We start from the raw sequence: 13,711 nt of genomic DNA on the forward strand, positions 1-13,711 counted from the left end.
AACATCAGATAAAACTTTCATGGGTCGCGATCAAGAGCTAAAGTGATTAGCTTTCAGCCTATACCCCCTTTCATTTTTCCTTTACAGTCCCTTTAATATTCATTTTTTCATTGATTTATTCATCCATTTAATTATTCATCCTCTGAACATTTTATTCATTCATTGATATATTCATCCTTTTATTCATTCATCCTCTCATTTATTTTAGTTTAAATCAACAATTTTCAACCATCTCAATTTGAGTATAGTTATCAATTCATTCGTAAATTTTAGGCTTTATATATATAGATACTTAATAAATATTTATGTATTTAGGAAGTTTTGTTTGCGACTGGGCGCAAGTCTATTTTATGTTTCTGTGAAGGAGAACAAGAATTGTGATCTTCTTTACAAATATCTTACTCACAGGACAGAAAATCATTTTTTTTGCAAACTTTTCTTCACATAGTCAAATTTATACAGTGCTAATCAGTAAATTGTAGAATAGGAAGACGACATTACAGCAATACTGAAGTGTGTTTGATGTTGTTACAAAGTAAATTGTTTTACTGGTTAATTATTAAATCAATTGTTAAGTAAAAAGTGTCTGTTTACATGCACAATTGGTGGGGTTTATGTTCATTTGACTATTTTAAACCATAGTTTAAGCCTGAAAATCCACTTCTCACTGTACAGTTTTAGAAATTTTCTGATTATTTAATTTTTCAGAAATTTGGACTTATTATGCCATTGTTCCTTAGAATTTAATTGTTTTTGCTTCCAAAATTGAAATTCAGTTTAACACAATATTTAAAAACTTAAGATTGGTATAATAAAAGGACATCTCCTTACTTATATAGTTTAAATAATGATTGCTGTAGGATTTTTCATTTCTCCTTCAACACACCAGCTTTAGGAATATAATTCATTTATTTAGTTATTTAGTCATTTACTAAAAATCTATTCATTTTTGATTTTAACAGCAACTTTTTAACATTTTAAATAGCAATTTTTTCACCTATAATTTGACAAATAAAAAAATGGATTGTGTGGAAACTAGTGATGGAACGAGATGCTCTGTTTATACCGGCTGGATGGGACAGTCAATCGAAAATATCGATCCTTTATGAGAATATCCGAACCTTCTATCCGGACCAACCCTACTCTGACGTTGTAAAATCCCCCAAATTATTGAAAAAGTACGAGGCAAAAGTAGAAATTGTCGCAGAGTCCGAGCAGGATTTTTTGGCACGAATTTTCCAATATCTCGGAGATTCTTCGGAAACCGCCGAAGGCGTGCTAAAGACGCCGGAACGGCGGGTGTTTGGATCTCCTGGCGTGTACGGTGTAGCTAAGCGAGTCCCAATTCAGAACACAAGCGACGGAGCGATTTCCAATTTCTTCCACGCTCTGCTTAACAAAAAATCTGGTGCAGCCTCTATTCAGGTTAATAAACAACCTGTAACAATATTTCTATTTTTTCTAATTAAAGTTTAAATTGTCCTAATTATTTTTTCCTATTTAAAGTAAATAAATTTAATATGAGCTTTTTATGGGATTTGAGGGGGGGGGGAATTGGACATAAACTGGCAGGTTTTTCCAGTTTCACCTCAAAAACTTTTTTTATTTTCCCAAAATTCCATGAGAAAATATTAAATAAAGACTGTTGCGCCCCGTGCAAGTATTCCTAACATGCCAGAGGGAAAAAAAGATTATTTTGAAGATGGGGGAGAATTATTTTTTCATAAAATATTTATCCGTGTAGGAGAGTGAGATGTACGAGAAGGCCTACAATAGATCTGAGTCATGCACTAGTCAGGAGGATAAACTCGGGACTGTGGATGGGATGACAGGGGAGAATGTAGATGGGATGAGTATTGAGGGGATGACAGAACTACCAGTTGAAAATGCGAATCAGCAGGTGTATATTTATATATCATTGCTTTTCATGCCATCATCTTGTAATAGAATAAAACTAAAAACTTTCCCAGATTTTTCTGTTCTTATTGGTGAATTTCTTTAAATATCAAAAGTTTTAAAACTTTGGGCAGTTTCGGCTGAGTCGTTTTTACGGTTATTGGATACAAACAACTCACAGACAAGCCAAATAAATATGAATATATAGATGTTTTTATTCCTCTTTATTAAATCAGTTTATTTAATTTTTGTTTAAAATCTTTCGATTATATTTCTGAGTGTGGACCCTCTTCAGTTCTAACGTTATAATATATAAACATCATATTCAATATATAAACATCATATTCAATATATAAAAATGTTGTGTGATCTGAAAAATAGGAAACAAACTCAGATAATGATAATGATTAAGATAATTTGTAAATATTAAATTTCTAAAGAATGTTCCGACATGTGTTGCGGTCTGTATAAACAACAAGACATGTTTACCTTCCTTATGCACTGTTAGAAGGAACTAACATTTTATTCTAAAATCGAACATTTTAATTGAAATTATGAACAGCTAGAATGTTAGAATTATCTCACAAATATTTATGTTCATATTTATTATGACTGTTTGTTTCTAACAATCGAGGTTGCAAAGTCAAACCAGTTATTTTTTAGATTTAAATGTTAAACTCTTCTTTTTAGGAAAATTTGACAGAGCTTCCGGTGACATAAGAAACAGAGGAAATTGAGTCAAAATTTGCAAATTTTATCAAGTAATTGTGTCAAAATATTGTACATCAAAATCTGATGAAAATTTTAGAATAACTTTCAACTGAATGGATTCAGATTTATAAAATAACTAAAATCTGAAAAAAACTATAAATAAAATTTTGAACATTTTTGTATAGATTGTAACTAACCTTTTAACTGATATACTAACTTTCTAGTCTAATTTAATCTAATGTATGTATTTATCATTCATATTTATTGCATGAACATATTGTAAAAAAAATCAGGGGTTTATTAGCAGTTTCTCCCCAATATATTCAAACATGTTATCAGGGGTTTATTAGCAGTTTCTCCCCAATATATTCAAACATGTTATCAGGGGTTTATTAGCAGTTTCTCCCCAATATATTAAATCATGTTCAACAAATGATTTAAGCCTAAAATTAGTTTCTAGGGGAATAAAGCATTATCAATTTAGGAAAAAACTGGATATTTTTTTTGAGAGAAAAATATAAAAGCATAAGACTTCAAATTTATTGTTAATTTTTCAATTTTGTCCCTAAAACATTTATTTTTACCTCTCCCCTTCCCCACCCTCATACATTTAAAAATATATTAGCATACCCTGTAGTGTGCAGTAACCTTCTTACAAATTTTATATATTTTGTGTACAGTGATGTTATGTATTAATCATACTGAGTCAGTATTATTTTGCTATAGATGTCAACTACCCCCCCCCCTTTAACAAAAAATAAAATAGTAACCTTACATTTATAATGAAAAAAAAACGTATCAAAAGCTTTTTTTACTTCATCAAAGAAATTTTCCCAACTTTGTTTGAACTCTGCCTATTTGATGTTTTTTTTTTACTTTTTCAAAGAAATTTTCCATTTGGGAAAATACTCTTTCAGAAATGTACTCAAATTATTGTCTTCATTTCACTGTTTAATTACAAAATTTAGATTATTAGATTATTATTTATTAATTGCTCAGTGGAGTAAATAAATTTAGAAATTTAAATTTTTTCCATTTACTTGACATTATGTTGCAAGCTTGGACCTATTGAATGTTAATCAAGAAAAAGAATTAATATTGTCACTTAAAGGGATTGCAAACAGTAATTTCAAGGGACTCTATATGTAAAGAGGGTAATGCCTGATTCACAACAGTACCCTAGAAACCTTTGACTGTTCATTGAGTAGAGAGAGAGATTTTAAAATTGAAACCCGCTTGAAATCCTCTAAAACCTGACTGTATGCTGTGTACGTCTGAACTCAAACAGCTGATCTGTTACTTGCATAACTCCAAAGTAGATTGACTGTTTTACTTAAACAACGTTTTCAAACAGTAAAAGTAAGTTTTTAATTTCTATTGATAGTTTAATATACAACAGCTTACAAACAAATTGTTAAGCGATTAAAAGAGTTTCAGTAGATCCTTGATCAGTTAATGGTACCGTTGTGAATCAGGAATGCTCCTCTTTAAATGGAAGGTCACTTGAAATTACAATTTCAGTCCTTTTTCCACCCAGGTCAAGAGAAGGTTCTAGAAATAGGGCGGATTCATCAGATTATGGGTTCTATGAATTTTGCTAAAACTATTTTCAAATCCGTTATTCATGTCCATCCGCACCTCTTCTCTTCTTATCTCCTTTAGTTTGTTTTCAATGCCATTATTCGAAATGGAATATTGGGTTTGTTTCCAACTAGCAAACGTATCATCATTATTACTATTCGTCTCCATTTCTCTGATTTGATCTGAGTTATGTATTGAAGTGGAATACAGAACTTGATTCCAACTACTGCTATCTGTATTATCATTATCATCATGATTTTCAATTTCATTTATTGGTTCCGAGTCTGTTTGTGAATTGGGATAATTGATTTGTTTCCAGCTACTGCTTTCTTTATCATCATTATCATTGTTATTATTACCATTGTCATCATTGTTGTCTTTATCTTTATGTTCTGCATCCTAAACATTGTTTGTACATGAACATGTACCTTATATTCTTTATTTTGTACATGATTATTCGGTGTACACTGTCCTATTGGAGATTATTCAGTGTACACTATCATATTGGATTGTTTATACTCAAAGTTCTAACTTGGGATTTTTGGGACTCATCAGAAAACGTATAAAGAATGAATCATTGAAAATATTGTACAAGTCTATTGTAAAATTTGCATGCAGAAACTACTAGGGGTTTCTAGTATTCTGTGCGTTTTTTGGCGTTAAAGTTTGGGAGTTTAAATGTCAGGGTTATTTCTTTTTAAATACAGTGGTTGGCGTTTATATCAATACAAGGAGTACATCTTTTTTAATCGAGTTTTAAGTGAAAACGAGGTTTTTTCGAATAAAGTTGTTTGATACTTTAAATTACAATCAAACTTGAAATCAAATTTAATTGTAATCAGGAACTTTTGCAATCTAAATCTATTGCAGTTAGAATCAATTGTAATCAAAAACCTTTGTTTGATGAATGATGAATGAAATATTGTTTTTTTTTCTAGCAGAAAATAGAATATCTTCAATGGTGGTTTTTCTATGTAATTGACTTGCGTATTTTTCCAGATTGAAGAACAACAATATCTTCTTATCAATAGCTTAGATTGAAAATAAGCATTTATTGCAATTGAGTTTTAATTGCAAATAAGTATTGATTGCAACTGAGTTTTGATTGCAAATATCTATTTATTGCAATTAAGTTTTGATTGCAAATATTTATTTATTACAATTGAGTTTTGATTGCAAATAACTATTCATTGCAATTGAGTTTTGATTGGAAATAACTATTTATTGCAATTGAGTTTTGATTGCAAATAACTATTTATTGCAATTGAGTTTTGATTGCAAATATTTATTGCAATTGAGTTTTAATTGCAAATATTTATTTATTACAATTGAGTTTTGATTGCAAATATCTATTTATTGCAATTAAGTTTTGATTGCAAATATTTATTTATTAGCCATTATTCGAAATGGAATATTGGGTTTGTTTCCAACTAGCAAACGTATCATCATTATTACTATTCGTCTCCATTTCTCTGATTTGATCTGAGTCATGTATTGAACTGGAATACAGAACTTGATTCCAACTACTGCTATCTGTATTATCATTATCATTATTATTATGATTCTCAATTTCATTTATTGGCTCCGAGTTGATTTGTTGATTTGGATAGTTGATTTGTTTCCAGCTACTGCTTTCTTTATCATCATTATCATTGTTATCATTACCATTGTCATCATTGTTGTCTTTATCTTCATGTTCTGCATCCTAAACAGTGTTTCAAGTTTTTCTATGTACGTGACTTGCGCATTTTTCCAGATTGAAGAACAACAATATCTTCTTATCAATAGCTTAGATTGAAAATAAGCATTTATTGCAATTGAGTTTTGATTGCATTTAAGTATTGATTGCAATTTTTTACAGATAGCAAGTAATTGTATTGCAATTATGTTTTAATTGCAAATAAGTATTGATTGCAATTGCTACAGATATCAAGTAATTTAATTGCACTTGAGTATTGATTGCAAATAAGTATTTGATTTCAATTGAATTTATCTGCTAATAAGTATTTATTACAATTGAGTTTTAATTGCAAATAAGTATTGATTACATTTGTTTGCAGATAGCAAGCAATTTAATTGCAATTAAGTATTGATTGCAATTGATTTTATTTGCTAATACGTATTGATTGCAATTGAGTTTTGATTGCATTTGTTTAAAGATAGCAAGCAATTTGATTGCAGATAAGTTATGATTGCGATTGAGTTTTAATTGTAAATAAGTATTGATGGCATTTTTTACAGATATTAATTTGATTGCAATTGAGTTTTGATTGCAGTTTTTTACTGATATTAATTTGATTGCAATTGAATTTTGAATGCATATAAGTATTGATGCTGATAGCAAGAAACTTGATTGCATTTGAGTTTTAATTGCAAATAAGTATTGATTGCATTTTTTTACAGTTAACAAGTAATTTGATTGCAATTATTGAAAGAGTTCCATATTGTCTAACCCAAGGTTGTATATGTATAATAAGGTTACTTATTCTCAATGCGTTCCAATGTGCGAAAAATGTCGTCTCCTTGGCATAGATAGATAAAATCCTCATATGACGTCACTCTCACCTCTATAATCAGTGACGTCATGTGAGGATTTTATCTATCTATGTTTAGGAGACGACATTTACCATACATTGAAGCACATCGAGAGAAAGCAACCTTATCATACAACCTTGGGTTAAACAAGATTTTATTTCCCGTACATTGGAGCGCAATTAGAGTAAGCAACCTTATTATACAACCTTGGTCTAGACAAGATTTTATTTCCTAACTTCAGAGAAAATTGTACAAAATTTGTTTAGTTCATTTCCTTGCATTCAGGGTTCCTTGTATGCTAAAAATGGCTTATTTCTGTTCTTAATCATTTAGTAAACCATCGTCATTCTCAATCGAGTGCAGAAACCAAAATCCAAGCTTTAAATCGTCATATTTTTAGATTTTTGGGTCGTCTTTACAGTCTCATCCTTTGTGGGTAACTCTGTAGTTCAATGAATATAAGACACAGCAATCTTGCAGCGATACAGACCCTTTTCACATATAAAGTGCTTTGATAAGAAACAACTAAAACTATTTGCTTTGGAACAAAAATATAATATTTCGCGTTAACGTCGTCTTAATGTTCCATAGTTTCTCGTTCTCAGTGTATCAAAGTAGTAAAAGAGAAGTGAAAAGGACCAAGATCAGAAGTGCTTAGAATCCATTACATTTAGATTCGGATCCGGATACAGGTCATTAACTTTTCTTTAAGATTTACTAGATTTTTGAAAAAGAGTTTAAAATAATTTCGATGAAGGGTTCAGAGATGTGGAAAATTTTTAAAATCTCTTTCTTTTATAGTTCAGTTTTTTTTTGGACAGTTTTTGTTGATATTTTGCACCTTGGATCCGTATTCGCGGAGGCGCATATGTTTGCGAATCTGGATCCAACGGATACGGATCCTCTGAATATTAGTAATTATTTGAATATCACTTCCTTCAATATCCTGTTTTATTTCCTCTTTTTCTGCTCCTAGCGAGGTTTGCCAAGTCTCAAACTAAATATAAAAAAGAGATTGTACGCGAATTTTAGACCCTGGGGTGAGAAACCTTTTTTGTAAAATCTAGATTTGTAAATTAGACCCCAAAAGTCTCCAAAACGAGATAGTTTGTGGTCTCATATTAAAAAAATAAAAAATTATAAATTTGATTTGCGTGTTAAAAAAAAGAAATTTTGCTGCGCGCGTAATGATATTTTTTGAAGAAAAGAAATCATTGTTCCATTGGCAAAACCAGGTAGTTAAGCTACAGGGTTACACACAACGGATGGGACATCGAATTTGAATTTAATCATCATATTTTAAGGGTGAAAGGTCGGCATTAAAGTCTGATTCTTTGTGGGTAACCCTGTATATCTATCTATCTATCTATCCCTGTATATCTATCTATCTATCCCTGTATATCTATCTATCCCTGTATATCTATCTATCTATCTATAGAAGCAAATATATATACCTCGCCCTCGATGTTATCTCTAACCCAGTCCCCTGAAATATCATTTTATAAAACAATTCTTTTAAATTAACTTCAAATTTTTATAACATTAATTTAGGCAAATTTTTAAACAACAAAAACTACATATTGTTTCACATTAAACAAATTATTTGGTTGGTTTATTATTTTTTCCATTTTTCTTCTGAATATTTTACAGAATGATTACAGTGATAATAATGATATTCCTAGCAGTTTTAGATCAGTGCTAAACCCTGTTCCTTCTCCACAGAGCAAACTATGTCCAGAGCTGATTACTCCTGCCTTAAAGGGAGTGACCGGCAATGTATGGTGGTTGAACTGAATATGCAGTATTGTAGACAAATCTTTTAGAATTTATTTGAGACTTTTCTACGACGTATATTTACTGAGGTTGAGAACATAGTCGACCTTCAAAATCACGAATTTGGGTGAGTACGTTTTCAGAATCGGTTTTATAAAATTATTTAATAACGACGAAAATTATGGTAAAAATTCTGAAGTAAACTAATTAGATGTTTAGGAACAGATTTACCAAAAGAAATTTTTCAATAAATCAATGTTAGAATTAATTATTTCCTTTTTCATCATTATATTGAATTTCTTATTTTCTATAAATTTGTTCACAGATTTCTTCAAATTCTTCAAATGTCGTCTTTTCAATAATAATTCCAGAAAATCTGCAGAAAATCTTTGTGAATAATGAGAGATTATAGAAACTAATCTTTGAAGAAGATTACTTATTGTTGATGATAATAGTTAATTTTTATTTACTCAACCTGTTCCTAAACTGTAGAATTTTGTTTACATTTTTTGTCGTCGTTATTAAATAATTTAAAAAACCCGGTTCTGAAAACGTACTTACCCACATTCATGATTTTGAACGTTGACTTTGCGCTCAAACTCAGTAAATATACGTCGTAGATACGTTTTATATCTCTCAAATGAATCCTCTAAAAAATGTGTCTACAATACTACATATTCAGTTCAATTACCATACATTGCCGGTCACTCCGTCTGAAAATGAAGTAATTTATTCACTCTGGTTCCGTTGAAATTATCATCACAATGAAAATATCATTTTTCTCGCTGAATATATTGTTCAAATATATATATTATATATTATATAGCTCGTGACCAAATTTAATGAGTTTAAGCTTAGTCGCTTAAGTACCGATACCGTGACGATTCAAATACTTCTCTGGAGTTCTGCAGGATATGACAAAAATCCTGAATCACCGATTCAAGATACATGGTTGAACCGTCTCTAGACCTGGCAACTGAAATGGGAAATGAAATATCTAAAAATAAAACAGGAAAGTTATCTTTGCACAGCATTTCTTGAGATAAAAGTTAGAAATCTGTCATCTGCAACAAATAACATTTTTTCCTTATATATATATATATATATATTTTAAACTTATATAATACTTTGTTAAGAACCTTTTCTTACTGAAAGGCCCGCTTGGCGCGCCTGGGTATGAAAGGGTTCTTAACCCATTTTATTGCCAGTCTGTATTTACTCTGTCTACTTGATCTGACAAAGGTTCAGAGGGTACCGTTGTGAATTGTCTACAAATTTGAGGAACTCGGTAGAAAACTCGGTAGAACCACGGGAATATTCTTAGATTGGTTTGAAAAGTCTGAGTTGAGTTTGTAATGTAGGCAAAGCTGGGTTCCGAAGCTTTTGCTTTACTAACTTGGAAACCCAACTTTGCTTGGAAACTAAACTTTCTCTTCAAGAGACAACTCACCCAACTTAGAACTTTTAAACCAAGATGAACATTCCCGAGGCTCTCCAGAGTTCACCCAATTAAAATTTGAGGCAAATCGGTCCAGGGGTTCATGAGTTATGATCGGAAATACAAACACACAAACATAGATTACTACTTTTTATATATTCCTATACCTGAAAAAACTGTTCCCCCTGCTGAAAGAACAAGGGTCCCCCGGAATCGCCTAAAATAAGATAATTTTCTTTTATTTTCGTTGAACTTTAGCTAAAGAATTTAAGTTTTGATTGTTAACAAGCTTTTTTCCGAATTACAAGTTTACAAATAATCAAAGAGAAACTTTTTTAATTGACAGCTTCTCTTGACTTCTCTGTTTATTTGTATATTTGCTGTTTAACAGCTTGATATAGATCAAAATTGAAATCGTCTTCATTGTATTGATATTTGCGACGTCGACTGTATTAAATCTCAAGGTCTTTATTAAAATTAATTAGCTAAGGATTCTAATTAATTCGTTTGGGGTGGAGAATTGTTAATCTTGAACAATTAATTTCAATATCCAATGTGGGCACTTTTAATTTGAGGATCAAAGCTTGATCCATTCCTGCAGGGATTAATATGATTAATTTAGTTAATCCGTAGATCTTCACAAGATGGAGATCAATCCTCGATCCCAAGTTCTGACCTTTAATTAAAATCATTTTTTAAGCATTTTATTTTTACCTTCGCATGAATCCCCTCCCAAGCTTTTTGTGCACATGTAGGTATCCTAAACAGTGCTTGACAAAAGATTATATGTTTTAATATTTACTTTTAAAAACAGATTTATTGACTGATTTCTTACACAGAGAAAACTATCTTTACAGCTCTGGGATTAAACTATTTGTTTCGTAGGTTTTTAAAACCCATTCTATTTAAAATCTTTTTATCTTTTAAAATTGAAATTCTAAAACTCACAATTCAAGTACTAGTTTTTAATTAATTTAATTAATGATGCCTAGGCCTATCAAATCAACAAATCCAATTATCAAAAAAAACTGAATAGTGCCTATCAAATCCCAACTATGAAACATGTTGTAAAATCCCAACTTTACAATTGTAACATCTGTGGAATCCTAATTTAAAGATGTAACATTTAGGAAATCCCAATTTTACTGTTGTTATATCTGTGGAATCCCAATTTTATCATTATATATGTTAAGAATCCCAATGTAATCTCTAAAGAATTCCAATGTAATCTCTAAAGAATCCCAATGTAATCTCTAAAGAATCCCAATGTAATCTCTAAAGAATTCCAATGTAATCTCTAAAGAATTCCAATGTAATCTCTAAAGTATTCCAATGTAATCTTTAAAGAATCACCCAATGTAATCTCTAAGGAATTCCAATGTAATCTCTAAGGAATTCCAATGTAATCTCTAAAGAATCCCAATGTAAACTCTACAGAATCCCGATGTAACTACTTAAGAATCCCAATGTAATCTCTAAGGAATCCCGATGGAACTATTTGAGAATCCCAATGTAATCTCTAGGGAATCCAAATGTAATCCCTAAGGAATTTCTAAGAATCCTGATGTAATCATTTGAGAATCAGAAAAAAATCGCTAAAGAATCTCAATGTAATCTCTAAAGAATCCAAATGTAATCTCTAAGGAATCCCAATGTAGTTTCTAAGAATCCTGATGTTTTCACTTGAGAATCCCAATGTAAACTCTAAAGAATCCCAATGTAAACTCTTAAAGAATCCCAATGTAATCTCTAAAGAGTCCCAATGTAATATCTAAGGAATCCCGATGTAAACTCTAAAGAATCCCAATGTAAACTCTTAAAGAATCCCAATGTAATCTCTAAAGAGTCCCAATGTAATATCTAAGGAATCCCGATGTAAACTCTAAAGAATCCCAATGTAATCTCTAAGGAATCCCAATGTAATCTCTAAAGAATCCCAATGTAATATCTAAGGAATCCCAATGTAAACTCTAAAGAATCCCAATGTAATCTCTACAGAATCCCAATGTAATCTCTAAAGAATCCCAATGTAATCTCTAAAGAATCCCGATGTAAACTCTAAAGAATCCCAATGTAATCTCTAAAGAATCACAATGTAAACTCTAAAGAATCACAATGTAATCTCTATAGAATCCCAATGTAATTTCTAAAGAGTCCCGCTGTAAACTATAAAGAATCCCAATGTAATACCTAAGGAATTCCAATATTATTACTAAGAATCCCGATGTAATTACTTGAGAATCCCAATGTAATCTCTACAGAATCCCAATGTAATCTTTAAAGAATCCAAATGTAATCTCTAAAGAATCCAAATGTAATCTCTAAGGAATCCCAATATTATTACTAAGAATCCCAATGCAATCTCTAAAGAATCCCAATGTGCAACAAAGTACCGGGGTAAGTTTACCGAGTAATGTTCAGTCTCGTTCTTTAAGCAGGGAACAACCTTCAATTTTGCCTGAAATATAAATGCCTTGGAGAGAAATATAAATTCTATCAGTCATAATATTTTTTTTTTTACAATTTATTATTTTGAANCTTCAAGCAGGGAACAACCTTCAATTTTGCCTGAAATATAAATGCCTTGGAGAGAAATATAAATTCTATCAGTCATAATATTTTTTTTTACAATTTATTATTTTGAATTTTAAATTTTATAATTTGGATACAGTTAATACAGAAAATTTTTAACTTTATTATTCTTCTTGAAATCAATTTTTCCTTTTTTTTCTTCTAATGACTTTGCCTGGTTCTGATAATTTAAATAAAAAATTTGGTCGAAACCAGTATTTTTTAGACACTCACTAAGTTTGATTGTATGTTTTAGTGTGTTCTAATTTGGTTAACTCAGTTATCAGATTTATTGCAGTAACCAGGAATGTCTGACCTTGCACAGCATGACTCATTTATCAGATTTATTGCACTAACCAGGAATATCTGACGTTGCACAGTCAGAATATCTTTAATTTAACAATATTCTCTCCTAAGGGTTCAAGTTTTTTAGAAATGATGGAAAATTATGTTAACAGATTGGAACTGTATGGATATTTTAATAAATTATGACAAAGGAATTGAGTCGAATAATGTTGGTTTCACTTAAGTTCTGTAGAGGATACCAAAGATTGTCTTCCATCAGAAAGCTAGATATTCCAAACCAAATAAAAATATTTGTCTTTTTACATCGCTACATTTTGTGACCCTGACGTGACAATTTTTATCTCTCGCCAAGGCATCTGAAATAGTAGGATTTCCAGTGATCAAGACTTTTCTTTTGTTTCAGTGATTGTAGGGTTGCCAGAAACTCCAGAATCACCAGAATTCCTGGATCATGCACCTCTGACAACCGTAACCATCAAGATCACGACATTCTGGACAGAATCTCCCTAGGTATTGTTCCTCCAGGCTGAGGCTCAGTTCAAAACAAAAAGAGTTACTCAATCTTCAAATTTGATATTTCTCCAAAATCAGGTTAGTTTGTCCAAGGTCCTTGTTGCTACTGGGGCATCTGCTTCAGTTTCCCCACACGATCCTGGTTCTCCTTCAGTTCCTGGTGTTGTAATACAGTTGAGAACTGCTGATGGAACCTCACTGGATACTAATGGTTCCTGCTGTTTGGCTCTGCAGTTTGGATCAAGAATGTTTGAATGGGATTTTCTACTTGCAAAAGTGTCAATTTCAATTCTGGGCTCTGATTTTCTCCATCATTCATTATCATCATAATAGTAGATCCAACCTGTTCTTGTTTACTGGATGCTTCAACATTAGAACCAATTCCTG

General features: G+C 31.0%; 2 protein-coding genes across 2 annotated transcripts in view; one reads left to right on the plus strand and one right to left on the minus strand.

Annotated features, from left to right (window-relative positions):
- The window catches only part of LOC111715415 (cytoplasmic dynein 1 light intermediate chain 2-like), an 8,688-nt gene extending 5,055 nt beyond the window's left edge, over nt 1-3,633 (plus strand). The window contains exons 7-11 of the mRNA XM_023490728.1: nt 289-408; nt 861-895; nt 1,040-1,425; nt 1,745-1,900; nt 2,587-3,633. Of these exons, the coding sequence (XP_023346496.1) occupies nt 289-408; nt 861-895; nt 1,040-1,425; nt 1,745-1,900; nt 2,587-2,616 (727 nt within the window). The 3' untranslated portion in view covers nt 2,617-3,633. The remainder of the gene's footprint in view (nt 1-288; nt 409-860; nt 896-1,039; nt 1,426-1,744; nt 1,901-2,586) is intronic.
- A 3,366-nt stretch (nt 3,634-6,999) lies between these two features.
- LOC111715412 (uncharacterized) lies at nt 7,000-12,430 on the minus strand. The gene is made up of 6 exons (XM_023490724.1): nt 12,342-12,430; nt 10,649-10,694; nt 10,102-10,151; nt 8,402-8,477; nt 8,178-8,209; nt 7,000-7,720 (listed from the first exon to the last, which is right to left on the minus strand). The coding sequence occupies exons 2-6, from the start codon at nt 10,683-10,685 to the stop codon at nt 7,526-7,528; spliced, it is 390 nt and encodes a 129-aa protein (XP_023346492.1). The 5' UTR covers nt 10,686-10,694; nt 12,342-12,430; the 3' UTR covers nt 7,000-7,525.
- Nucleotides 12,431-13,711: the final 1,281 nt, after the last annotated feature.

The sequence above is a fragment of the Eurytemora carolleeae genome, unplaced genomic scaffold (assembly GCF_000591075.1).
Source record: "Eurytemora carolleeae unplaced genomic scaffold, Eaff_2.0 scaffold1772, whole genome shotgun sequence".
Taxonomy (NCBI): domain Eukaryota; kingdom Metazoa; phylum Arthropoda; class Copepoda; order Calanoida; family Temoridae; genus Eurytemora; species Eurytemora carolleeae.